This window comes from Megascapheus bottae, chromosome 16 (genome assembly GCF_031878675.1).
Source record: "Megascapheus bottae isolate mThoBot1 chromosome 16, mThoBot2.hap1, whole genome shotgun sequence".
Classification (NCBI taxonomy): domain Eukaryota; kingdom Metazoa; phylum Chordata; class Mammalia; order Rodentia; family Geomyidae; genus Megascapheus; species Megascapheus bottae.
In genome coordinates this window covers 3,460,344-3,485,563 of record NC_143524.1, presented here as the reverse complement: position 1 = coordinate 3,485,563, position 25,220 = coordinate 3,460,344, and the positions used below count along the sequence as shown (strand labels likewise).

Sequence of the window (25,220 nt, the reverse complement as noted above, 5' to 3'; positions counted from 1 at the left end):
TGTACAAAGACACAGACAGACAGGCAGGCAGGCAGGCAGGCAGGCGGGCAGGCAGATACACACACACACACACACACACATACAATATGGTTTCAAAAGGCAGCTACGATTCCTGTACAAAGCACAAAGCTTGTCCTGAGTGTGGTCTGAACTTAGTAGCCTCTAAGGGTTCACCTTATTTGGGGTGTATGTTTAATGAAAACTCTTATTTTTAAATAAATGTATCCTGCTTTAGAATACCCAAGATACAGATAAAAATAGCTTGGGTTCATTATGCGAGAGAGAGGGGGGGGAGAAGGAGAGGGAGAGGGAGAGGGAGGGAGAGAGAAGAAGAGAGAGGAAGAGAGAGGGAGAGAGAGGGAGAGAGAGGGAAAGAGAGGGAAAGAGAGAGAAAGTGTTCTGAGACCTGTAGCTGGATCCTTTAAGCCTCATTGCCCTGGTTGTAGAGGCTGTGTTCACCCTGTTACAGAAGAGGAAACAGGTCCAGGGAGTCGAAGGCCCCTGTGAGGTTCACACAGAGACCACAAGCCAGTAGTGTGGACCACATCTGCCTCTTGGAGGCTGTTTGAATTGTAAACTTACTTTCTTTTTTTTTTTTTTTCTTTGCCAATTCTGGGCCTTGAATACAGGGCCTGGGCACTGTCCTTGAGCTTTTTCAAGGCCAGTGTTCTGCCACTTGAGCCTCAGTGCCATTTCTGGCTTTTTCCGTGTATGTGGTACCAAGGAATCAAACCCAGGGCTTTATGCATCAACCCAGGGCTTCATGCATGTTAGGTAAGCACTCTACTACTTGACCACACTCCCAGTCCTTGAATTATAAAATATCTTCTTGGAAATTACTCAAGGAGCCCCTGGTACAGGTCAGTAAGCCTGGTATTGAGCGTCTTGCTGGTCCAGGCCTGGGAGGGGTGTGATGTCACAGTCGCCTGCCTGGGTGGTCCCAGTAAAGGAGTGCTGCTCTTTGCACAGGAGCCCCTGAGTAGTATCCTGGGGCCTTCTGGGGAGGGCTGAGATGCTGCAGTAGATGCTTTTTTCTAGAAAGGCCCAGATGGGCTCTCTCGTCCTTTGCCATGGTCCTGGGCCACTTCCGGTGGTTGGCCGGCCAGGAGCCGTGGAACGAGGATGGTATGTAATCAGAATGCTATATTTTGTCGAAAATAAGAATGTTAGTAATGGGCTGGTTGCTGGCAAGTCAGACTGGGACTCTGAAATACATATTTTTCCCTGTTCTGCCCTAAACCTTCTAATTAGTGAGAATGCACATTTGCAGACATAAATCCAATGTCCTATTCCCTCACAAACTGTCCTGGTGTCCCTGAGCTGGTCACATTTCATGGCTGCTAAATTGAGGCCTGCAAAGTGTGTGTGCACGAGTGCTTGTGGGTGTGCAACCTGAGTTACTTATGTGCATATGTGTTGACACTGTACACATGTGTACATGTGTGTACACATGTGTGTGTGTGTGAGTGTGTTCCTGTGACAAGATGAGAGTACAGAGAGGCAGCCAGTCTGTGCCTGTCACAGCTGTGAGGTGCAGAGGTCATTCAGAGCACACTTAGCAGCTGGGGGCCACTTCTGGACACCCCCCCCCTCCCGCCCCATCCTGAGCCTCCTGGAACAGTGGGAAAGGCTGTGGTCTTTGGTAACTGGCCCTGCAGTCTGACGTCTCCTCCCTTCACTGGATCTGGTGGGGCATGCAGGGCGCTGGGGCTTGCTCTGCCCTGGGTGCGGGGGTAGGGGGCTGGCTCCTGGAGCAGGGCCACATCAAGTCTGCCCCTGCCTCGGTGTGGCCCAGGTGAGCCCTTCACCCCTGCAGGCATCCGTCCTCAGGTCTGTGGATGGGGAGGGAAGGGACCAAGCTGGGCATCCATTCTCTGGTCCACACCCAGCCTTTCCAGATCTCTGAGTCTACTTTATTCAAGACCAGTGCTTTCAAACTATGCTCCCTTGGTCCAAACTAAACAGTGTTCTGACCAGGTGCACTTGGGAAATCCTCTGGGAAAGGGAGTGAGCCGCTTCTTACCTAGAAGAGCCCCCTCCCACTGACTGACTGGTTGATGGATTGATTGCCGCTTGTGGGGCTCGAACTCTGGGCGTGGGAGCTGTCTGTCCCTGAGCTCTTCAGCGCAAGGCTAGCACTCGACCACTTGAGCCACAGCACCACTTCTGGTTTTCTGGTGGTTATCTGGAGAGAAGAGTCTCACGGACTTTGGTGCTGGCTTTAAATTGCGATCCTCAGATCTCAGCCTCCGAGCAGCTAGGATCACAGGCCTGGGCACCCGGCACCCGGCTTTGCTTATCCTTCTTGTTCATGACCGGCACCCGGCTTTGCTTATCCCTCTTGTTCATGGCCGGCACCCGGCTTTGCTTATCCTTCTTGTTCATGGCCGGTACTCTACTGCTTGAGTTAAGCCTGTAGTCCAACTTTTAGCTGGTTAGTTGGAAATGAAGTCTCTCCAGCTTTCTGCCAGGGCCAACTTCAGAAGTATGATTTTCCAGATCTTAGTCTTCTGCATAAGTAGGATTATAGCTGCGAGCCACAAGCTTCCGGGTCCCTAGAGGCTTTGCAATGGTGACAACGCTCCAGGCTTGGACTGCCTTTGCCCAAGCATCTTAGGTCAGATAGAAAGGGCAGATATGAGCTGAGCCTGACACCACCAGTATTCCTTCCTGTCAACTGTGGTGACTTCTTCTTCTCAGTTGTCACCTTGTGGCAGTGACCCAGGATCAAGGTATCTGAAACTTAAGTCAAAGTAAGTTCATTGGCTGTTGTTTGTCATGGGACTTGAACTCCGGGCCTGGGCATTGTCCTTGAGCTCTGCAGCTCAAGGCTACCACCCTACCCCTTGAGCCATAGTGCCACTTCCGGTTTTCTAGTGATTAATTGGCGATAACAGTCTCACAGACTTTTTAGTGCCCAGCTTTCCTTGGCACTCTGGTTAAGAGATTTGTCCACAGCTGGCTGGGCAGGATGGCCCAGTTCTGAAACCTTAGCTGCTCTGGAGGGTGAGATTGGCAATAACATTTTGAGGTCAGCCTGAGCATAAAGAAGTTCATGAGCGTGGTGGCTCACGCCTATAATCCTAGCTACTCAGGAGGCTGAGATCAGAGGATCACAGTTCAAAGTCAGCCCCATCACCAAAGTCCATGAGACTCTCATCTCCAGTTAACCACCAGAAAACTAGAAGTGGCGCTGTGGCTCAAGGGTAGGGCAGTAGCCTTGAGCTGAAAGAGCTCAGGGACAGCACCCAGGCCCAGAGTTCAGACCCCATGACCAACTGAAAAAAAAATTCATGAGACTCTATCTCAACCAGGGGCTGGGGATGGTGGCGTGGACCTGCTATACAAACAATCTGACCTAAGCATGAAGCATAATTAGTAGATCAAGAGCCTGGAATCATGGCTCAAGTGGTAGAGAACCTGCCTAGTAACCAGGGGGCCCTGGGTTCAATCCCCAGTGCTCAGTTTGAGCAGCTCCTTGTCTGCTCTTTGGATTTGTCTGTTCTTTCATGTTGCCCTGCTCCTCATTCTTGGCCTGCCAGGGACCTGGCGTCACCTGGTGACTGGCTTTCATGATGTCCACTGGCTGGGCTCTGTGACAACCTGCCGGGCTCCTCTAAGCAAGGAAGGACTGTCCCCTGCGTGGGAAGTGGAACAGCCAGTCTTAGAAGTGGCTCAGGTGACCTCTGTTTGGGGACCTGGACTTTGGCTTTCTCCCTGGACGTTCCCAGGTGACCAAGCAGCTCCTTGGCTCGTGGGGTTGGGCCCAAGCTCTGGCAGAACATAGGCCAAGGCCAGCTGCCTCGCGTCCTTGGCACAGGGCTGCACATTCCGCCCGGAGGGGCCCCTGGCTCACGTACCTGGGCTGGAAGGTAGTTGGAAGGTGACCCAATTTTTAAAATCTTGCAAGGGATTTCTTATTTCTTGCTCAGCCTCAAACCTGTCCCCTTCCGTCTCCCTGTGCCCTGCCTCCCTGGCCTCTACACTGTGCTCCTGGATGAGGGGGTGGGAAACACTAGGATGGGGGCAGAGAATGAGTTCTGGGCTTGGGAGGTAGGGGGCACTGGGAGCCCGGCAGGGTGGCCCCTGTTCTCCATGAGGCCAGGTGGGGAGAAGTGTTCTGCAGACCCCAGAGCATAGCTTGTGAAAGGGAAGCCGAGGCCAGTGTGTGTATTCAGCGTTCTAGAAGTTTTCTCCTGCTGCTTCCCAGCCCTTACCTGCCTCTCCAACCCCCGCAGGCAAGGGGGCTCCAACTTCTGCAGCCAGACTGGGATCTGTCCTCTCCCCAGCTCCCTGCTCTTCCTGGTTATAGGAAGTCTCAACTGGGAAGGAGGTGAAGCTGCCTGAACAGGTCTCAGAGCAGCTGAGCAAATTCATGCTGCCTTCAGGCTAGGCTGCATCTGGCAGTTATTTGGTGCAGCCTGCAGAGAGGGCTTTCTGGAGGTGTGAGTCAGGGCTAACGTGGGGGCTGTCAGAGACTTGGTCTGCCGTGGTTGAGACTGAAGTTGAGGCCAGATTGGGAGACCAGGAGAAAATTCATGGTGTGTCCTGGCCCAGTGGGTTTTAGGTAGGCAAACAATGGATGGATGGATAGATGGATGCATGCATGGATGGAGGCATGGGTGGATGTGTGGATGGATGGGAGGCTGAGAAAGGCTGTAGGTATTTCAGCCGTGGTGGGGAGGAGAGCTGTTCCTTTTTCCTGTGTTGGCGGATGTTATCAGGACTCCACTGGTGCTGAAGTTGGCTGAGCTTTTCCATAAAAGGTAGCATAGCTGTTGGATTAAAGGTACTTAGGCTCTTATTACTATTATGTTATTTAAAAATTTTTGTTTTTTGGTCAGTCTTGGGTCTTGAACTCTGGACCTGGGCGCTGTCCCTGAACTCTTCAGCTCAAGGCTAGTGCTCTACCATTTGAGCCACAGCACCACTTCTGGTTTTCTGGTGGTTCACTGGAGATGAGTCTCATGGACTTTTGTATCAGGGCTGGCTTTGAACCATGATCTTTAGATCTCAGCCTCCTGAGTGGCTAGGTTTACAAGCATGAGCCCCCAGTACCCCCATTTAAATATTATTTTCACAAACGTCTAGTACAATATTTAGAAATTCTGAATCATAGCTGGAAACCAGTGTCTCACCCCAGTAATCCTACTCAGTTAGGCTGAGATCTGAAGATGATGGTTCAAAGCCAGCCTGGGCAGACAAATCCTAGAGATTCTTTTCTCCAATTAGCCAAGCAAAAGGCAGAACTGAAAGTATGGCCAAGTGGTAGAGCATCAAGAAAGCCAAGGGAGGGAGAGTGCAAGGCCCTGAGTTCAAGCTCCAGTATTGATGTGCGCTCGCATGCATACATGCATGCACACACAATCCTCAGACTCTTGTTTCTGAATTGTATGTTAGTTGGGGACAGGCTCACATGAAAACATGAAATTCTGTGGTTAAAATCATAGTCATCACACCTGCTTTAGGGACTAGGGGTTACCCAGGGGCTGGAGGTGCCAACCCTCAGCTTGTACCTGGGCACCATCTGGCTTCTTGAGCCATCAATATACACCTGAATTTGGATGTTTAGTATTTCTTCTGCCTCTGTTAGGGAAGCCCCCCCAGCAGCGGAGGTGGACCCTTGCAAAGACCATATTCATAATGCCCGTGAATTCTCCCACCACGCAAGGAGCCTGCACATTGTTCTTGGCAGACGTCTTGCGCACAGGGAGAGGAGAGGCCCTGTGTCCCTGTGCACGGGGAGGGGAGAGGAGAGGCCCTGTGTCCCTGTGCACGGGGAGGGGAGAGGCTGGGATCTGTGTCCCTCGTGCTTCAGGGGCTGCATGGGTTTTCCCCTGGGTTTCTACTCACAGTACTTTTTGAACAGTTGATCTCAGAGGGGACTAGAACTTTCTAACACTGCCTCCACCCTAGGCTGAGTGCTTTGAAGTTTCATGTTTTACCCTGAAATGCATGGGAATTTATTTGACAGACTCTTTGTCATTGTCACTGGTTTTATTTAAAATAAACAAAAAACCTAATATGATTCAGATTTCAAATATACAGTATGTATAATAAAGTACAAAGAATTATATCTGAGGAATAGTGTGTGAGACCCGTATTCAAGAAAATAATAAAAATTTATATCTGTGGAAATAGATTTTGTGTCTACAAGGGAAAACTGAAATACAGGTCCAACCTCACCTGGAGCTCTGTCCTGCCTTCCCCTTCCTCTTCCTCCCTTCCTTTTCCTGTTGGTGGCTTTTGAAGAAGAGGGAGGAGTGCCCCCTCTCTTTTGTAAAGCTTTTTTGTGGAGTTGGGGATCGAACCCAGGGACTGGCATAGGTAGACAAGCACCCTCCCACTGAGTTATATGTTCAGTTCTCTGATTTAAAGTGTGTCATTCTGTGGCACTGAAAACATTCACAGAGCCAGGCACCTGTAACCCTTGCTACTCAGGAGGCTGAGATGTCATGATTGAGATTTGAAGCCAACCTGGGCAGGGAAGTCCATGAGAGTCTTCTTTTCAATTAACCACCAAAAAGCCAGAAGTGGAATTGTGGCTCTTATGGCAGAGTACCAGTCATGAGCAAAAAAGCCAAGTGAGTGTGCAGCTCTGAGTTTAAGCCCTGGCACCTGTACTCCAACATTGATTTTTTTTTTTTTTTGGTGGTAGGACTTGAACTTTGGGTCTGGGCACTGTCTCTGAGCTGTTTAGCTGAAGGCTACCGCCTTACCCCTGAGCCATAGCTTCACTTCCGGTTTTCTGCCGGCTAATTGGAGATAAGAGTCTGATGGACATTTGTGCCTGGGCTGGCTTTGAACCGTGATCCTCAGATCTCAACCTCCTGAGTAGCTAGGATGACAGGCGTGAGCCACTGGCATCTGGCAACCACCACTGATTTTTTATGGGGAAAAGATTCTGCACTGTGGGGGTGGGGTACATGGGGGGGCAGGGTGGCGCCAGGGGGCCGAGCTCTGCCAGGCACCAGGGGTGCTGAGGAAGGCTTCTTTTTTATAAGGAGCACTAATGCTATGTGGAAGAGACCAGAGAGCAGGGACAGAGCCTGGAGGGGACCCCAGGGGAAGGGGAAACGTGGATGGTCATGGGAATGTTGTTTCAGAAACCCCAGCTGGCTCTCAAGGCCCGGTACCCAGGGCCCCAGGCCGAGGGCGCTGCGGGGCAGCCAGGGATGCATTGTCTTGGGTGTAATGACGCAGGGAGCACGGCTGCACCGGGGTGTTCAGCTCAGACATGCTCCGCAGTCACCAGATTTTACAGTCTTCCTCCAGCACTGCTGGCTCACTCCTGGATTCCTCCTCCCGGAAGCCTGCCAGGCCCACCCCAGCCAGTTCTTCTCATGGTTCCAGGCACCCCCTGTCCCTGCCACCCACCTTCCCTTCTTGTACCTGTGTGAGTGGGCCTCTTTGAGTTCTTCTGGCCCTGACTGATGACCCCACAGAATGCCTAGACTACACCTAGCCTGGCCGTTGCCGTGAGCCCGGGGGCCCCTTCTAATCAGGCCTGGACCCAGACTGCTGCTCCTCTGGGGGTGGTGGCAGGGGGCTGGATGACCTTGGAGCAGGCCTTGTTTGGGGTCACTGTGTACACAGTGTAAACCATGGGCTCTTGGAGAAGAGGCCCAGACATCTGCTACAAATTCTATATATAAACACTGGAGATGCTTAGCGGAGTTAAAATGGGCTTGATGGCACTTGGCTGTGTAGATTCCTGATTCTTCTGTGGCAGAGACTGGCCACAGCCCTGGTCCCTGGTAGAAGGGAGCCAAAACAGACTTCTGGGGTCCCGGGAGTACCATTCACACCTGGGTCTGAACTGTGTACCACGCTGGCCTGATCAGAGGGGATGGGGCCCTGAGGGCATGCGGGGTGTCCTGAGCTCCTGCCAAGAAGGCCTGAACCTCAGATGAAGCTGAGACATCAGGATGGCAGAGGGAATCAGCCTGACCAGCGCGGGTGGCTGTGCCTTTTGAAAGGGTTTGATGTGTGTGGAAGGGCATTCCTGCCATCCCAGCGCTCAGGTGCCTGAGACAGGAAGACAGTGAATGCCACATCAGCTTGAGCTACATAGTGAAACTCTTGTCTGGAGAAAAACCAGCCTGGGTTGGAGGTGAACCTCAAGTGGTAGAGCACCCACCTCGCAAGGGTGAAGCCCTGAGTTCAAACCCCAGTACCACTAAGACCTCAGCCCTCAGCCCCGTGGTTTATTTCCACTGAGGAGAAAGTAATCATCTTAAGTCAAAATTCTGCAACAGTGAGGATTTTGCGAGGTGTGCAGCCACCACCTCTGTCTGCTTCTGGAACTTTCTCATCTTCACCAAGTGTCACTCCTCATCCTTTCTGCTCTCCGCCCACCCAGATCCTACAGCCTCTAATCCACTTTCTGTGTCTTTGGCTCAGTTTGTTCTGGACTTTTCATACGAAGCAGTCATCCGGTGTGGCTTTTATTTTAGAGAGGGAGTGTACTAGGGTTTGGATTCAGGGCTCCATGCCAGGTAGGCAGGTGCTCGACTGCTGGAGCCAACATCTCCAGTTCTTTTTGCTGAGTTTTTGTACGCAGCCAGTCTTAGATTATCTGTACCACCCACAAGCTAGGATTAAAGGCATGAACCACTACCCACGGTTTGTTGGTTGAGATGCACCGCTGACTTTGAGTTGTGTCTGAACCACAGCCCTCCTGATCTCCCTCTCTTGGGCACTGGCCCTGTAGATGTGAGCTGCCATGCCCAGCCCCATGGAATCTTTGGTCTGGCCTCTTGGACTGAGCATGATGTCTTCGGGCTCTAACATGTCGCAGTGTGTGTCATGTTTCGTCCCTTTCAATGTCCCCTGGGATCCCTGATCCACGGGGGCTCTGCAATGAGAGGGCAAGTTGCCTGGCAGGGAAGGAGCCCCTACGGGCCAGCAGCTGCCAGTCACATGCCCTTCTCTCCTGTACTTCCATCTCAGGACCTTCGCATCAGTCTCTGCCCCCGGACTTCCCGGTGAGCCCTCCCCTGACTGCTTAGAGTGCAGCCTCCCTCCCTGACTCCCCTCTTCCCAATCTGCCCCATCCCTAGCATGGATATCTAATGCCACTGAAATGCCGCGTTCATTATGTTTCTTGCTTCCAGTTTGCACCCCAGGTGCTCAGTAGTGACTGCAGGAGGGTGGTTCTGTCCCTTAACCATGTGTGGTTTTCTCTTTGCATCTGGTTTTCTTCTGCATCCATTTCTTTCTCATCTGCTCCTTATTTCTGGTGTGGATTCTACCCTGGGCAGTGTGTGTGTGTGTGTGTGTGTGTGTGTGTGTGTGTGTGTGTGAGATGCTTGTGGTTGGTGGGTGGGGCCTCACATGGCCACGCCTCTCCCACATAATTGCTCTCACCAGCCAGGGTGTGATTGGTGGATGGGGTCCTGGAGGCCACGCCTCTCACATGTCATTGTCTGCCTCAGCCTGGGTTCCGTAGGAGAAGGTGGCGAGGCTGCTGGTGTCAGCTGGGCTGTCAGGGTGGCACCCACACGAGACCCAGGCAGCCAGTTGCCAGGAGACAAGAGCACCATACAGGTCCTTTTTCAGACTTTGAAATGAAGTGTGTCATTTTCTCAACTTGGTCTTAGAAGCAGGAGTTCACCCTGGGGAGAGCTGGCCTGCCCTGGCCATGCTACCCTGGCTGGCCCTCTCCTAGGAGGTGGCTCGCGGGCTCCCACGGACTTGGCAGGGGAGAGGCTCAGGAAATTACAATGCCCCCACCTTCTCCGCCTTTGAAGCAGTGCACACCTGAACTGCCCCAAGTCTCACCTGGGGAAATGTGGTCTTTCCAGTTGGTGGAGGGAGAGTCGGCCGAGCTGGGTCCTGTGTGCCTGGGTGGCTTGCAGCCTCTTCCCCCTCCCTGGCTGGGCTGGTCTCAGGGCCCCCTCTTGCCCTGGCACCCAGGCCTCAGGGAAGGCTCGGCTGGGCTCCTGGCCTGGCTTCTCCAGCCTCGGTCCCTCCGCCCTCAGCCCTTTCTTGGCAGAGGAGCCAGGAGTAAAGCCACATCCCAGGCTGGGCTTTTCCCTGCTTGCTTTTACAAGGGGTTCTTGGGCGGGGCCCACCTGGTAGAGGGCTTCCTGGGGCCTGAGGACAGCATGACGAGTGTGTGCGTGCGTGCGTGCGTGTGTGTGTGTGTGTGTGTGTGTGTATGTATGTGCGTGTGTGCGCGCGCGCGCATGTGATTTGGGACTCCCAGGTTAGGCACCACAACGTGGAATTTCAGCAAGCGCCAGCAGATCACACTCACGCTGGACGTGTGAGGACAACTCCCCAAGACCTGGAACAGGGGGAGCCAGGCGCACCCAGCCTCCAGTCGCACAGGAAGCAGGATTTTGGTGGTTCTGCGCCAAGTGGCTGGCGGATGAATGGAGGTGTACCACCCAGGTGTGCATGGGGGATCCTAGCCTGCCTGGGCTCCAGGGCCTCTGGATCCCCCACCCCACCCTCCCTGCCCTCGAGGAGTCCTGGGACCTGGGCACCCTCTCACTCTCCAGCCATCTTCTGCCTATGGGCAGAGCTGCCATCCCTCTGGACAGCCCACCTTCCCTGGAGGTGGGGATCGGCTCCCAGGGCAGAGTGAACTAACTCAGTGTCCTGAGGTTGGGTTTTCCATCGGTGGGAGCCTTCAGAGCAGCCACCTCCATGAGCACACAGTCTTCTGGGGTTCCTGCAGTCCAGGACCATGCTGTGGGCATAATGGGGGTGGGAAAGGGAGTCTTTTCCCCTTTTGGGCAGCACTAGGGTTTGAACTCAGGAGTTTATATTTGCTAGGTGACTTTCCAACATTTGAGCCATGCCTTGCCCCCTCCCCCCACTTTTTTTTTTTCCAGTCCTGGGCTTGAACTCAGGGCCTGGGCACTGTCCTTGGGTCTTCTCAAGGCTAGAGCTCTACCACTTGAGCCTCAGCACTACTGGCTTTTTTTCTGTGTATGTGGTACTGAGGAATCGAACCCGGGTCTTCGTGCATGCTAGGCAAGCACTCTACCACTAAGCAAAACTCCCAACCCATGCCTTCTTCCCTTTTTGATTTAGTTATGTTTTTGAATGGATGATTGTGTTGAAACCAGCTCTCACCTGTACTGTTTAGACTTCCTGAATAACTGAGATTGCAGGTGCACATCTACACACAGAATTTTCATTTGTGGAGATGATATTGGCACCTACTTTTTGCACAGTCTGGCTGTGAACCTCAATCTTCTACACCAGGTAGGCTCACAGGTGTGAGCCTCCATGCTTGAGCCATTATTCTCTCTCTCTCTCATTTATTTTTGCCAGTCTTGAAGCTTGAACTCAGGGCCTGAGCACTGTCCTTGGACTTTCTCAAAGCTCTACCACTAGAGCCTCAGCACCACTTCTGGCTTTTTCTATGTAGGTGGTACGGAAGAATTGAGCCCGGGTATTCGTGCATGCTAGGCAAGCACTCTACCACCAGGCCGAACTCCCTGCCCTGTCCTTGGGCTTTCTGAAGGCTAGAGCTGTCCTTGAGCCACAGCACCACTTCAGGCTTTTTCTATGTATGTGGTACCAAGGATTTGAACCTGAATCTTCGTGCATGCTAGGCAAGCACTCTACCACTAGGCCAAACTCCCAGCTTCTTTTTCTTTTAGTAGCAGCATTCTAGTATGTGTGAAGTGGCTTTTCACTATAATTTTGGTTTGCGTTTTCCCAGTGATTGAGGACGCCGAGCATCTTTTCATGTATGTGTGAGCCATTTGTGCATGAATTGTTATGTGTGCGTGCAGGGATCTGTGGGTGTGCACATGTGCGTGTGCCAATCCTGGGACTTGACCTTCGGCCTGAGCCCTGTCCCTGAGCTTTTTCACTCCAGGCTAGCGCTCTACCACTTGAACCACACTCCGCTTCTGGTTTTTAGCTGGTTCGTTGGAGGTAAGCATCTCATGGACTCTCCCTCCTGGGCTGGCTTGGAGCCTCAATGTCAGCTCAACCTCCTGAGTGTCTAGCTGTGGCTGCTGGTGTTTGGCCTGTGCATATTCTCCGGAGAAATGCCTGTTGAAATCTTTCGTCCATTTTGTATTGTGGTGGTGTTTTTGGTGGCTCTGGATTGGAACTCAGGGCCTTGCACTTATGAGGCAAGTGTTCTACCATTCATGCCTGCCTCAGCCCTGTTTTGCTCAGGTTATTTTGGGATGATGCTAGAGAGGAGGTTTTGATGCTCCTGCTTCTAGTGGCCATGATCTCAGACCCCCTGGATCCCCCCAACCTTCAGAACAGTCACCCGGAAATGGGAGGGGCCCAGATGGAGCTGGCACTCTGCTACTGTCCACATGTGGCAGCTCTGGGCACCCCGGACAGTGTGTTGGGGCCGAGGGGGCAGGCCCTTTCTGTTAAGGGGCCCATGGGGTCAGCGCAGGATTTAGTTCCATGGCTTTCCCTGCTTAAGTTCTCTCTCTCTCTCTCTCTCTCTCTCTCTCTCTCTCTCTCTCTCTCTCTCTCTCTCTCTCTCTCTCTCTCTCTCTCTCTCTCTCTCTCTGCCAGTCCTGGGACTTGAACTCAGGGCCTGGGCACTGCCCTCGGACACTTTCTGCTCATGCTAGCACTCTGCCACTTGAGCCATAGAGCCACTTGCAGATATTTCTGAGTTTGTGGTACCAAGGAATTGAACTCATGGCTTCGTGCGTGCTAGGCGAGCACTCTCCCACTAGGCCATGCTCCCGGCCCCTTAGTTTTGATTTCTGAAAGAACTTCTTGGTAGTGTGGGTGTTGTGGTTGGCTGGTCCCCATCCGTGTGGGGACCCAAATGCAGCTCCCAGGAGGAAAGTCAGCCGTCCCTAGCCAAGCCCTGGCTGTCGGGAGAGTTCGTGGCCAGCCCCCATCAGTGCAGCTTGTGGACCCTTACGGGCTCCTCCAAGACCTGTGGTGATGTCTGCACCCCCATCCCAAGTTCTCAGTGTGAGAGTGAGGCTCTCACGGGGCCTTCAAACAGGAAATACCTGGGAGGCCCGGGGTGGCTGGGAGAGAGATGAGCAGGAAGGGAGGCCAGAGGCTGGAGGCCATGGAGGCCAGATGGGGCCATCATTCCGTGCCCTGCTCCAAACTTCCCAACAATGTTTGAGTTGGAGATGATTTCTGAGAGGCCTTTAAACGGATCGATCTGCTTGTCTGTCTGTCTGTCTGTTTTGAGCTTGTCTTGGACATCGCCCCTGAACTTTTTTTACACTCTCACTTGAGCCGCAGCTCCACTTCTGGCTTTTTGGTGGTTGATTGGAGATGAGATTCCCAGGCTGGCTTTGAATCATGATCTCAGCTCCCAGCATCCCGTCCCGCATAGCTGGGTTACAGGTGTGAGCCACGGCACCTGGTTTAAGTCTTTCTTGTTGTTGGGATGTCTGCAATCATTGTGGGAAGACATGGAATGCACAGGGGGGCGTGTGGGCCACAGCTCAAGGAAAGGGCCTGTGCTTGGACAGTGGCCATGGGGCTGGGAGGATGGGGTGGCTCAGTCCAGCCTAGGCCCCACCTCCGGGCACGCAGGGGCTCTGAACCACCTCTCAGAGCTTGGCCTCTTGGCCAGGCCTTTGCTGGGCAGCAGGGCCAGGGCCGTGTCCTCCTCTGTCCTCCCCTGCTGAGCTGTGTGTGGGGTGAAACTTGGCACACAGGACGCCACCCTGCTTGGGAGGAGAGAGCAGCAGTGTGGGTCACTGGGGCTGCCTGGCTGCTCCTGGCCCTGGAGGGAAGGAATGAGGACTTAGAATGGGTGGGCAGGTGCCAGGCGTCCCCCCCACCCACCCCAGTCTGTCCTGCCATCCTCACAGTGTGCTTGTGCCCGCAGCCTCGCCGCTCCTGCTGTTTGCCAATCGCCGGGACGTGCGGCTGGTGGACGCGGGTGGAGTGAAGCTCGAGTCCACGGTGGTGGTGAGCGGGCTGGAGGACGCAGCCGCCGTGGACTTCCTGTTCTCCACGGGAGCCGTGTACTGGACAGACGTGAGCGAGGAGGCTATCAAGCAGGCCTACCTGAACTACACAGGGGTGGCCACGCACAGCGTCGTCATCTCTGGCCTGGTGTCGCCTGACGGCCTGGCCTGCGACTGGGTGGGCAAGAAGCTGTACTGGACAGACTCGGAGACCAATCGCATCGAGGTGGCTAACCTCAACGGGACCTCCCGCAAGGTGCTCTTCTGGCAGGACCTGGACCAGCCACGGGCCATCGCCCTGGACCCCGCCCACGGGTAAACCCACCACCCCCCTTTGCTATGTCTCTGGCTCCTAATTATTATTATTTTGGGCTGGTCCTGGGGCTTGAACACAGGGCCTGTGCTCTATCCCTGAGCTTTTCTGCTCATAGCTGGTGCTCTACCACTTCAGCCACAGCTCCGTGTCTGACTTTTTGGTGATTAAAGTAATATTCTCATGGACTGTCCTGACCAGGCTGGCTTTGAACTACAATCCTCTGATCTCAGCCTCCGAATAGTTAGGATTACAGGTGTAAGCCACTGGCATGCAGCTTTTTTACACAAGGCGAATGTTCTACCACTTGAATCATAGCTCTACTTCTGGCTTTTTGCTGGTTAGCTGGAGATAAGAGTCTTGGACTTGAACCTTAATCCTCAGATCTTAGCCTTTTGGGAAGCTAGGATTACAGGCGTGAGCCGCCAGTGCCTGGCCAGGGATCAGTTTTGAATGAAGGAACAACTGCATTAGTGTGAGTTCTACATGTGGGTTGAGGAGTAAAATGAGGCCAGGCTGCCTCGGTGTCTCTGTCTATACAGGTGGGGCCCTGATATCGCTGTGTCTTCTTGGGTGGCAGAACATAGCCAGTGCAGCATGGCCACCAGTACAGACTCAGTGTGGGCAGCTCAGGTGGCCATGCAGGTATGCAGGCTGAGTGTGTGTGTGTGTACACACGCGTACATGTGTGTGGCACAATAGGCTCAGGATAACCCTGGCTTCCTGGCCCCTGTGGCTGTCCTAGGCCTTCCCGCCCGCCCGCCTGCCTCAACCTGCTGGGGGATCTCCAGCCAGTCACGTGGACCCTTGCCCTTCTTTCAGTGCCAATGGCCCTGCTCTGAATGGGCACAGTTGCTCACGGTACCTTTGTGGGGCCAGGAGTGGGTTTTCCTCCAGGTTTGCCCAGCTGACCAGCCGCGTCCTGCAGCAGAGCTGTAGACTGTGCACGTGTCTATCTCACCAGGCGCATGGGAGGGCGCTGCTTTCCACGAGCGGATTCCACGAGGAGGCCCTGAACCCACACAGCTTCTGGCTTTGTGCTGGCCTTGCAGCCTGATACCTTCTCAGTGGATGGCTGTCCCTAGGCGCTGTTCAGGACCTGGGGCTGGAAAACCTGCAGGAATGGCCTCTGCCCCATGCCTCTGTGTGGCATTGTTTATTTCAAACAAGGAAGATGCTATACGAGACACGTTGGAGAGTCAACGAGAGGCATGTGCTGTCTCTGTCACCGCTGGGCTGGATTGCAGATGGGATGACTGACCCTGGCCCCATGGCAGGAGGACAGGACAGGGTGTCTTGTATGAGGCCCCTGTGCCTTGATTCCACCCCTGTAGAGGGGGTGCTGGTCCTGACTTGGGGACCCCTGTCTAGGAAGCTTGGTGTTGGGGGTTTCCTGTGGCGTGGAGGTCCCTTGGTGCTGTGCATGTGAGAGATGGGAGGACCTCATGCGCTGAGAGACCCTGGGGCACAGCGGAGCCTGGTCCCGTGCTCCTGGTGATGGCGATGGCCCCTGGTGCCAGCGCAAGGTCAGATGAAGCAAGTGAAGTTTTACTGTGAGGAGATGGAGGCCAAAGAAGGGAGGCTTGCTGGCACTGGAGAGAGGCCAGAGGCTATCGGGGGCTCGGCCAGCCCTCAGCACTGTTGGTAATGAGCGCTGTGCAGAGTGGGAGGTGGGCTCGTCGGGGTGGCCGGCACACCCGCTCCTGCCGTCTTTGGCACCTTCACTGCCCAGGCTGGGCTGCTTCCCCCACGACAGCTCTGAGTGCCGGAAAGGTTGGGAACCAGAGGCAGGCATTGGCTCTCTGTGTCTGCTCACTGGACGGAGACCACCAAGGACCCCGAAGGCTTTTCATGGACATGGGGTGCCGGCCTCCCAATGGAAAATAGACATTGGCAAGCTGCGAGCCCACAGACCAACCTGGGAGCTGCTCTTGTCATTTCTGTCTGTCTTCCATGCGTGTGTGTGTGTGTGTATGGCTGTACTGGGGCCCTCGCTGGTGTATAATGCTGGTCCACACCACCTGCCCTGTTTTTCGCGTTAGTTTTAGGATAGAGTCTCACTACCTGCTTGGTGCACACCCGGGTGACTTTAGGCTTCCTAGCATTGATGAGACGACAGGTATGTGCCGCCATCTAGCTTTTCTCCACAGAGGCCGAGTCTTGGTCTTTTCTGTCCACGCTGGCCTGGCTGCCTGGACCCCCCCCTCCCCCCCGCCACCCCGCCCCTAGCCTCAGCTTCCCCAGTGTGGTGAGGGCGTGTGTGAGCCACTGCCCAGGCATCTTACAACCTGTTCAAGAGCAGTTTTTGGGGTGTGAGGAAAATGTAGAAGGTTCCCTGGGCCCCCCAGGGGGAAGTGTTTCCCTCTGGAGCTGGACATTTGTTCAAACTGGTGAGCCTACAGGGCTGTGTTGTTACCAGTCCAAAGTCCGTGTTTTATGTGACCTGTGGCTGGTGTGTAGGATGTGGGTGGGGACATGGTATGGCACTGTATGTACTGTGGCTGCTCACATGGGAGAGTTTTGCTGCCTGAGCTATTTGTGCCCGCCCCTGCCACTGCCCCCATCCTCCCACGCCCACTCTCTCTGTGTGGTGCCTTTTCCACATGTCAGGGGTGGCACAGGGCATGCAGCCTTTTCAGACTGGGTGCTCCCATGTGGAAATGTTCATGTCAGCACCAAATACATTCCAGCCTGCATGTTTGCCTTCTACAGGGGTTCGTTCACAGCATTTTTAGCCTAGCAAAAAATATAAGAAATATCCGGGCACAGAGGTCCACACCTGTAATCCTGGCTCTCAGGAGGTTGAGATCTGAGCATTGCAGTTCAAAGCCAATGTGGGATCTAAACTCAGTGAGACTCCAATTAATCACTAGAAAACTGGAAGTGGCGCTGTGGCTCAAGGGGTAGGGTGGTAGCCTTGAGCTGAAGAGCTCAGAGATAGCATCCAGGCCCAGAGTTCAAGCCCCACAATCTACCTACCCCCCAAAATATATATGTATATATATATGAAATAGAATTCAACACCAAGCAGAGCTATTTAAGTACTAGACATAATGGTGCACCAGAGAAGAGCTGTTTCCGGGACTGTGATCCTGCAGCTTGCTCTCCGTGCCAAGTGGTGGGAAGACCTCTGGGCCTGTGCTGCCATGGGTGGACTGTGGCCCAGGGATCACCACCCTCTTCATGTCCATCACTGTCATGTCCACCTCGGTGACTAGTAACCTAATGACCTTAAAAACAAATCTTGGGCCAGGAGTTTGGCCTAGTGGTAGAGTGCTTGCCTAAGCATGCATGAAGACCCAGGTTCAATTCCTCAGTATCACATACATAGAGAAAGCTGGAATTGGTGCTGTTGCTCAAGTGGTAGACCTCTAGCCTTGAGAAAGCCCAAGGACAGTGCTCAGGTCCTGAGTTCAAGCCCCAGGACTGGCCAAAAAAAAGAAAATCTTAAAATCAAGGACTTGTGGCTCATACCTATAATCTTAGCTATTTAGGAGGCTGAGATCTGAGGGAGCCATGCCTCATGGTACAGTGCCAGCCTCGAGCAAAATAACTAAGGGACAACACCCAGAACCACCCCTCATATGCCGTATTTCTGTCCTAAGTAACACATGACTACTTTGATCCCTAACTACTCACTGAAACACTAAACACTGGTCATACGTACGTACCTGTAATCTCAGTACTTGGGAAGCTGAGCAGAGGGTTTGAGAGCTTAAGGCCAGCCTGGGCTGCCGAGCCAGTTCTAGGCCAGCTTAGGACCCATGCCAGAGATCCCAACCAAACCGCCACTGTGGTAAGTTCCTCCCCTCCTGCCCTTCCCTCCTCACTAGGTACATGTACTGGACAGACTGGGGGGAGACGCCTCGGATTGAGAGGGCGGGGATGGATGGCAGCGCCCGGAAGATCATTGTGGACTCGGACATCTACTGGCCCAATGGGCTGACCATCGACCTGGACGAGCAGAAGCTGTACTGGGCAGACGCCAAGCTCAGCTTCATCCACCGTGCCAACCTGGATGGCTCCTTCCGGTGAGTCGGCACCCTTCCTTACACCGCCCCGCACCACGTAGGGTTTGAAGGCAGTTCTTAACTCAGGCCTCGAGGCTGAAATCCTGGGTGCCTGAGGAATTTACTCGGCACTTTTGAGAACTGGAAGCAGCAAGACAGTATGGGTGGCACCCTGCAGTCCCTGAGCAGGGCGGGTGGGCGGCTTCCGTCATCTGGCTGGCACTGTCCACAGCAGATGCAGCACTTTATTCTAAGCCAGGCAGGAAGGACTATGTAGCTGACAACCATGCACTGGTGTTGCTGCCAAAAGAGCAACTAAAACTTCCAGTGGGGTGCTGGGGGCTCATGTTTGTAGTTCTAGCTACTCAGGAGGCTGAGATCTGAGGATCATGGTTCAAAGCCCGACTGGGCAGGAAAGTGTGTGTGAGACTTTTGTCGGTTGTGGGGCTTGAACTCTGGGCCTAGGCTCTATCCCTGAGCTCTCTTTGCTCAAGGCTAGTGCTCTACCACTTGGAGCCAAAGCACTACTTCCAGTTTCCTAATGGTTAATTGGAGATAAGGGTCTCACAGACTTTCCTACCTGACTTTGAACTGTGATCCTCAGATCTCAGCCTCCTGAGTAGCTAGTGTTACAGGTGTGATGAGCTGTCTGTGAGACTCATCTCCAAGCAAGTCTGACTTCATTACTCTGAAGATGTAGGTCTGTCCTCCATGAACAGGTGAAGGGGTTTCTTGTTGACTGAATGACTCTTGCTCTGTGCCAGGTCAAGCACAGGGTCCCTCTGTGGCAAGGGGAGACCCCAAATCTGTCCTGGCTTGTGCAACACACAGGCCTGAGAAGAACGAAGCCAGTTCACTCAGGCCTGTGTGTTGTATATTGCCATGACTTCACAGATTTTTTGCATGGGGTGGGGGAGAAGAGCCCTCGGAAGTGGCTGTGCAGGCAGGTCTGGTCAGCCTGCGTCCGGAGCTTAGAGCCCAGCTCCCTGCCAGGGCTTCACTTATCCCAAAGTGGAGCTGAGGCCCATTCTGTTTTTTTTTTTTTTTTTGCCAGTCCTGGGGCTTGAACTCGGGGCCTAGGCACTGTCCTTGGACTTTTTGCTCAAGGCTAGCACTGTGCCACTTGAGCCACAGCCACACTTCCAGCTTTTTTTTTTTTTTTTTTTTTGGTGGGTCATGGGGCTTGAACTTGGCCTGGGCACTGTCCCTGAGCTCTTCAGCTGAAGGATACCGCCTTACCCTTGAGCCAAGCCCCACTTCCCATTTTCTAGGGGTTACTTGGAGATAAGAGTCTCAGGTCCTTTTGTGCCTGGGCTGGGTTTGAACCTTGATCCTCAGATCTCAGCCTCCAGAGTAGCTAGGGTTACAGGCATGAGCCACCGTGCCCAGCCTGGCCATTTCTGTGTATGTGGTACCAAGGAATCAAACCTAGAGCTTTGTGCATGCTAGGCAAGCACTCTACCACTAGGCCATGTTCCCGGCCCCTTGTGATCTTGTGCATAAGCAGTCCTGGCAGTTCTGGAGGGGCACAAAGGCTGGGAAGGCTGTTGTCTGGATGGCGATAGGATGATGGCAGCAGCGTGGTGGTTACGGCTAATGCTTCTGTATGTCAACTGTCTCTTGGGATATTTATGAGGTCATTAAACACCCCAGACTACCTAGCTCAGAGAGGCACTCACACTTACCCACAGCCACACAGCAGTCAGAGCCTGTCCTGGCAGTGGAGGGTCGTGGGCAACTACATGCCACCGTCTGTGTCACACTCCAGTCCTTTAGCAGTCTTGGTAGTCTTGTTAGATACTACTTCCTCCGCCTGGTGTTTTTCTTCCCCGAAAACCGCCGGGACTTGTAGGGCTGAGCACGTGGGGTTACCTGAGAAGAGGGCTGCCCGTAGTCCCCAGAGTGACTCCTTGCCATTTGCGACTTTCTTTGCTGGGGACTTCCCTGTCTGGGGACCCTGTGTCCCTGGCACAGGTGAGCAGAGGCTGGCTAGTGTGGGATGCCTGCGTACTAGAGCAGCTTCCAGAGTAGAGCGGAGCTGGTCTGGTCTTCTGACCCCTGCCCTCTGTCTCCCTTGCAGGCAGAAGGTGGTGGAGGGCAGCCTGACGCACCCCTTTGCCCTGACGCTGTCTGGGGATACTCTGTACTGGACGGACTGGCAGACACGCTCCATCCACGCCTGTAACAAGAGGACTGGGGAGAAGAGGAAGGAGATCCTGAGCTCCCTCTATTCACCCATGGACATCCAGGTGCTCAGCCAGGAGCGGCAGCCCCCCTGTGAGTTCTTGGGGGACAGGCGGTGGGGTGGCGTCTGTGGTGTGGGGCCGGGCCATCTGATGGGGTGGTGCCACCGGCTGGGAAGCCGGGCAGACTCTGAAGGTAGGGTGGCTCCTTGATGAATGAGACACCTGAGTTGCTGGTTCCCGGCTTGGGGGTCTGCTAGGATCCTGGGCCAAGTCCCTGGATCCCTGGGACTTCTGATCGGTAGGGCCAGGGTTACAGGCCACCTGCCCGCAGGGAATGGATGTTTCTGGCTAAGCCATTGTGGGTTTAAACTCGGACCTCGAGATCGGGTTCCTGGGGCAGCAGCTGTTCTCAGTGCAGTGCAGAGGGCAGGGCAGGGTCCTCTGGAGTGTTTTCTGCTGGGGACATCATGGCACTTGAACTCGTCTGCTCAGCCAACCCCAGGAGGGAGACAGCTCATCGCTGGGAATATGTTATTCTAGTTAATGCTACTTGAGGGGTACTGAACCCCACTTTCTCTGGTCCTAGACATCTTTGCTATGATCAGTTTCTCATTGGTCATAGAAGGGCCTAGAGAAATGCCCAGTGTGGCCCCCAGGCCTAGCCCAGGCTTGAGTATGGTCACCAGAGTGGGTGCAGCCGGTGGGGTCCAGGTATTTAAGAGTCAAGAACCCACTTCTGCCGGTGGCCGGTGCCTCACGCCTGTCACCCTAGCTTCTCAGGGAGCTGAGATCTGAAGATCGTGGTTCAAAGCCAGCCCGGGTACAAAAGTCCATGAGACTCTTACCTCCAGTTAACCACAATCAAACTAGAAGTGGTGCTCTGGCTTAAGGGGTAGAGCACTAACCTTGAGCTAAAGGCATCAGAGACAGCTCCCAAGCCCTGGGTTCAAGCCCCATGACCAAACAAACCAAAACCCAAAGAAAAAAAAACCCCACTGCCAAGGGTCGCTGTCAGGTGGGAAGTCCTGCAGCCCTCACGGGGGAGGTACCGAGGGAGCGAGTTTTCCTTGCTGGAGGAGCTCAGCATGAAGAAGCTGCCTGCTTCAGGGACAGGGCAGTCTGGGTTGGGCTGGTGCCAGGAAGGTCACAGCTGGACTTGGAGAAATTCCAAGACCAGCTGGTGAAGCTAAAGGTCCAGTGGCCGATGGTAGGCAGTGAGGAGGGAAGTGGCGAGGACCATCGTGGCAGGTGGTCTGCGCAGAGGGCCTCATGGGGTGGTCAGGAGGACTGGTGAGGAGGTGGGCTGCTCCTTTATTTGGAGACAGGTGGCAGGGCAGTGGTTGGAGCTGTGGGTGGTGACTGGATGGGGTGAGGTGCCCTCTTCTAGAGCTTCCTCTCAGTCTCCCCTGTTTCTTTCAGTCCACTCTCAGTGTGAGGAGGACAATGGTGGCTGTTCCCACTTGTGCCTGCTGTCCCCGAGGGAGCCTTTCTATGCGTGCGCCTGCCCCACCGGCGTGCAGCTCCAGGACAATGGCAGGACGTGTAAAGCAGGTGAGGCGGGCACACCGAGGCAGCCTGGCCTGGCAGGGGCGCAGCCAGCTTGGGTGCCTCCAGAGAAAACAGGGCGGTCTACTCACTTCAGCAAAAGCTGTGCGCGTTGCCAGCCTGCACCAGATGGATTTGGGCAGTTGATGGCTGAGATTGGCGGTTAGCTCTGGGCTCTGAGCCTGTCAGGGACACGGCAGGCAGTTCAGTCACATTATCAGCCCTATTGGGGCCTCGGGTCCCCTGTCTGTAAGGCGATGGAATGATGACCCAGTAGTGCATGCAGTATGAACCCCCAACTTATGCTTATTGTAGAAGTGGGTGCTGGTGGCTTGTTCCTGTAATCCTAGCTACTCCGGAGGCTGAGAGCTGAGGATCTTTGTTTGAAATCAGGCCAGGCAGGAAAGTCTGTAAGACTTTTTTTGGGCGCTATTTCTGGGTCACAAACACAGGGCCTGAGCACTATCCTTGGGCTTTTTTCTCAAGGTTGGTGCTCTACCACTTGAGCCACAGCACCACTTCCAGCTTTTTTTTCTGTGTCTGTGGATCTTCGTGCATGATAGGCAAGCATTCCAATATGAGGTCAAACTCCAACTCCCGCCGCCTCCTTTTTTTTTTTTTTTCCAATCCTAAGGCTTGAACTCAGGGCCTGGGCACCATTCTTGAATACTGTTTTTGCTCAAGGCTAACACTCTTTGACACTTGAGCCACAGAGCCACTTCTGGCTTTTTCTGTGTATGTGGTACCAAGGAATCAAACCCAGGGCTTTGTGCCTGATAGGTAGGTGAACATTCTCCCACTAGGCCACACTCCTGCCCCTCCTGGTTCTTTTAAAGCAGGAATCCTACCTTGTAGAACTGGTGGCTTAAGAGAGCCATATTCATTGAATCATTCATTCATCTTCCGTTCCTGCATCCTCTTGCCCATTCAGCAGCCATTTGGCAAGCCCCTGCTGTGCACCCCACAGTGCCAGGCTCAGGCATCCTGCAGACAGTCCCGGGCTCAGGCACTCATGCCAGGTGAGAGGCGAGGTGGCCCTGGGAAGATGGACAGCACCATCAGCCAGGGATGGGGTATGCTGGAAAGAGAGGTGTCTTGGAAGAGCAGCTGTGCAGTCACCCGGGAGGCCCTGGCCTGGGGGGACTTCTGGGTCTCTGTGGGGGATCCAGCTGTCCCAGGATTTGGACACAGTAAGCTGAGGGTGTACTATCTACACTTGAGGTGACTGCTGAGAGCAGCCTGGCCAGGCTAGATGACAGCCTGAGGGTGAGTCACCAACGTAAGGTTATCCTGGAAGGTTCTAGAAGATAGAGGAGATGATTTGGCTGCTGATGCCTTGGGCCTGGCTTGGTGTCAGAGTGGGTCCCTGGCCTGCCCAGCTTGCCCAGTTCCCCCAGTCCTTGCCACTGCACTGAAGGTGGGTACTTGGTTTGCTTCCTCATGCTCCTGCCGCACCTTCCTGTGTGTTTTGGAGAGCAAAAGTGGCTTCTGAGTTGGGCAATGTCAGTCAAGATTCCAGCAGAAGGGCTGGGAAGATGGCCTAGTGGTAGAGTGCTTGTCTAGCATGCACAAAACCCTGGATTTGATACAAAGAAAAAGCCGGAAGTGGTGTTGTGGCTCAAGTGGTAGAGTGCTAGTCTTGAGCAAAAGAAGTTCAAGGACAGTGCCAGGTGCCAAGTTCAAGCCCCAGGACTGGCCAAAAGAAAAAAAGATTTCCAGCAGAAAAAAGTTGGCCTCATTGATTCATGATGCCTGGCTCAGCTGTTATTGGCTCAGCATCTAGTGATGTCTGCTTTGGGAGTCAGAGGCCCTGGCTGTGTTTCATATGGCCACCGTCTCTACTGTTTGAGTATCCTGAAACACGCTGTGTGTCTGCATTTGTGGGAGGACTTAAGGGTGATTAGGACACGTTGTATCATGCAATGGTGCCTGACAGACACCCGAAAGTTCCAGCAACTCCAGAGGGCAACTTTTGTTAACAGATTCCATAGGACATATGCAAAGTAGGATTTGTGCACTGTCCACTCCTGCACCACATGAGTGCCGTGCCCCTGGGCCCAGTGGCTGTGACAGCTGGGTGGCCCTTGGGGAAGTCACCTTGCTCTTCAGGGACAGGCTTCCACAGTTGGACCTCTGAGCCCTGGGGACTGGCCCCTGTCCCTGAGCGCTTTAAGGGCATATTACTCTTCACTGGCCTGCTTTTTTTTTTTTTTTTGGTACCAGTCCTGGAGCTTGAACTCAGGGCCTGGGCACTGTCATTGGACACATTTTGCTCAAGGCTAGCGCTCTATCACTCGAGCCAGCACCACTTCCGACTTTCTCTGGGTGTGGTACCTAGGAATTGAATTTGTGCATGCTAGGTGAGCACTCGACCACTAGGCTACGATCCCGGCCCCCCCATTTTGCTCTTTCCGTAAATGCAAACTCTTATCTCTGCACCCAGCCCAGGGCAGCCCTGGGGAGTCCCGGGATGGCAGGGGCCATGCCTGTGTTGTGTGCAGCACAGAGGCGCGGCCTGGGATTGGGGAATCTAGCCCTGTGCAAGGCAGGGTGGAGGACTTCCCAGAGGAAGGTGGGAGTGCAGGCTGGGATGGGTCTGGCATTTCAGGCCCCGCCTTGGAGGCCCTGCACTCTGATCTGACTGCACTGACACATGTGGGGAGAAGCTGTCCTTGTCCCCATGGGAGCTGTTGGGCTGATCGTATAGCTCCCTGGGTGGCAGGGAGTCAGCTGTCCAGGGACCACCACTTCCTGCCCCCCAACCTGAGAAACACGTCTACAGAGACCTAGCTGAGATGCTGAGTGCTATGGAGAAAAGCCTACTTGGTGGCCGTGCGCCACCAAGTGTACAGTGTGATGGGGTCCAGAGACATCAGGGGGATGAGAAACCACAGATCCTCGCCTGGTGCGGCTGGCAGTGTGGTATGGCTCTGAGGTCCTGGCCAGTGTTCTGAGGAGTGGGTGTCCTGGGGACCGAGGACCGAAGGCCAGCATGGTCCTGGGGTTACGGCAGGGTGACTGAAGGAGCTCAGTAGCAGCTGTGATGAACTGAGGTCAGTGAGGAACAAATGCAGGCAGGGGAGAAAGGCAGCATTGGAGCCTGCACGTGTTCCAGAGAGGAGCGTGGGAAGGAACCATGTCAGGCCAGGGGACTGCTCTGGACCTGGGAGCCTGCAAAGACTGGTTTTTGTTACAGTATTGGGACATGAAACTCAGCATGGTGGACCCAGAGTTCGAAGCCAGTGATTTTCTGTTGTGGTCTCGTTGAGGACTGCAAGCC

At 54.1% G+C, this 25,220-nt stretch overlaps 1 protein-coding gene across 1 annotated transcript in view; it reads left to right on the top strand.

Moving 5' to 3' along the window:
* The window catches only part of Lrp5 (LDL receptor related protein 5), an 88,808-nt gene that overhangs the window by 14,860 nt on the left and 48,728 nt on the right, over nt 1–25,220 (top strand). Inside the window, exons 2-5 of the mRNA XM_090347197.1 lie at nt 13,805–14,201; nt 18,033–18,230; nt 20,290–20,486; nt 21,815–21,946. Coding sequence (XP_090203323.1) covers nt 13,805–14,201; nt 18,033–18,230; nt 20,290–20,486; nt 21,815–21,946 — 924 coding nt within the window. The remainder of the gene's footprint in view (nt 1–13,804; nt 14,202–18,032; nt 18,231–20,289; nt 20,487–21,814; nt 21,947–25,220) is intronic.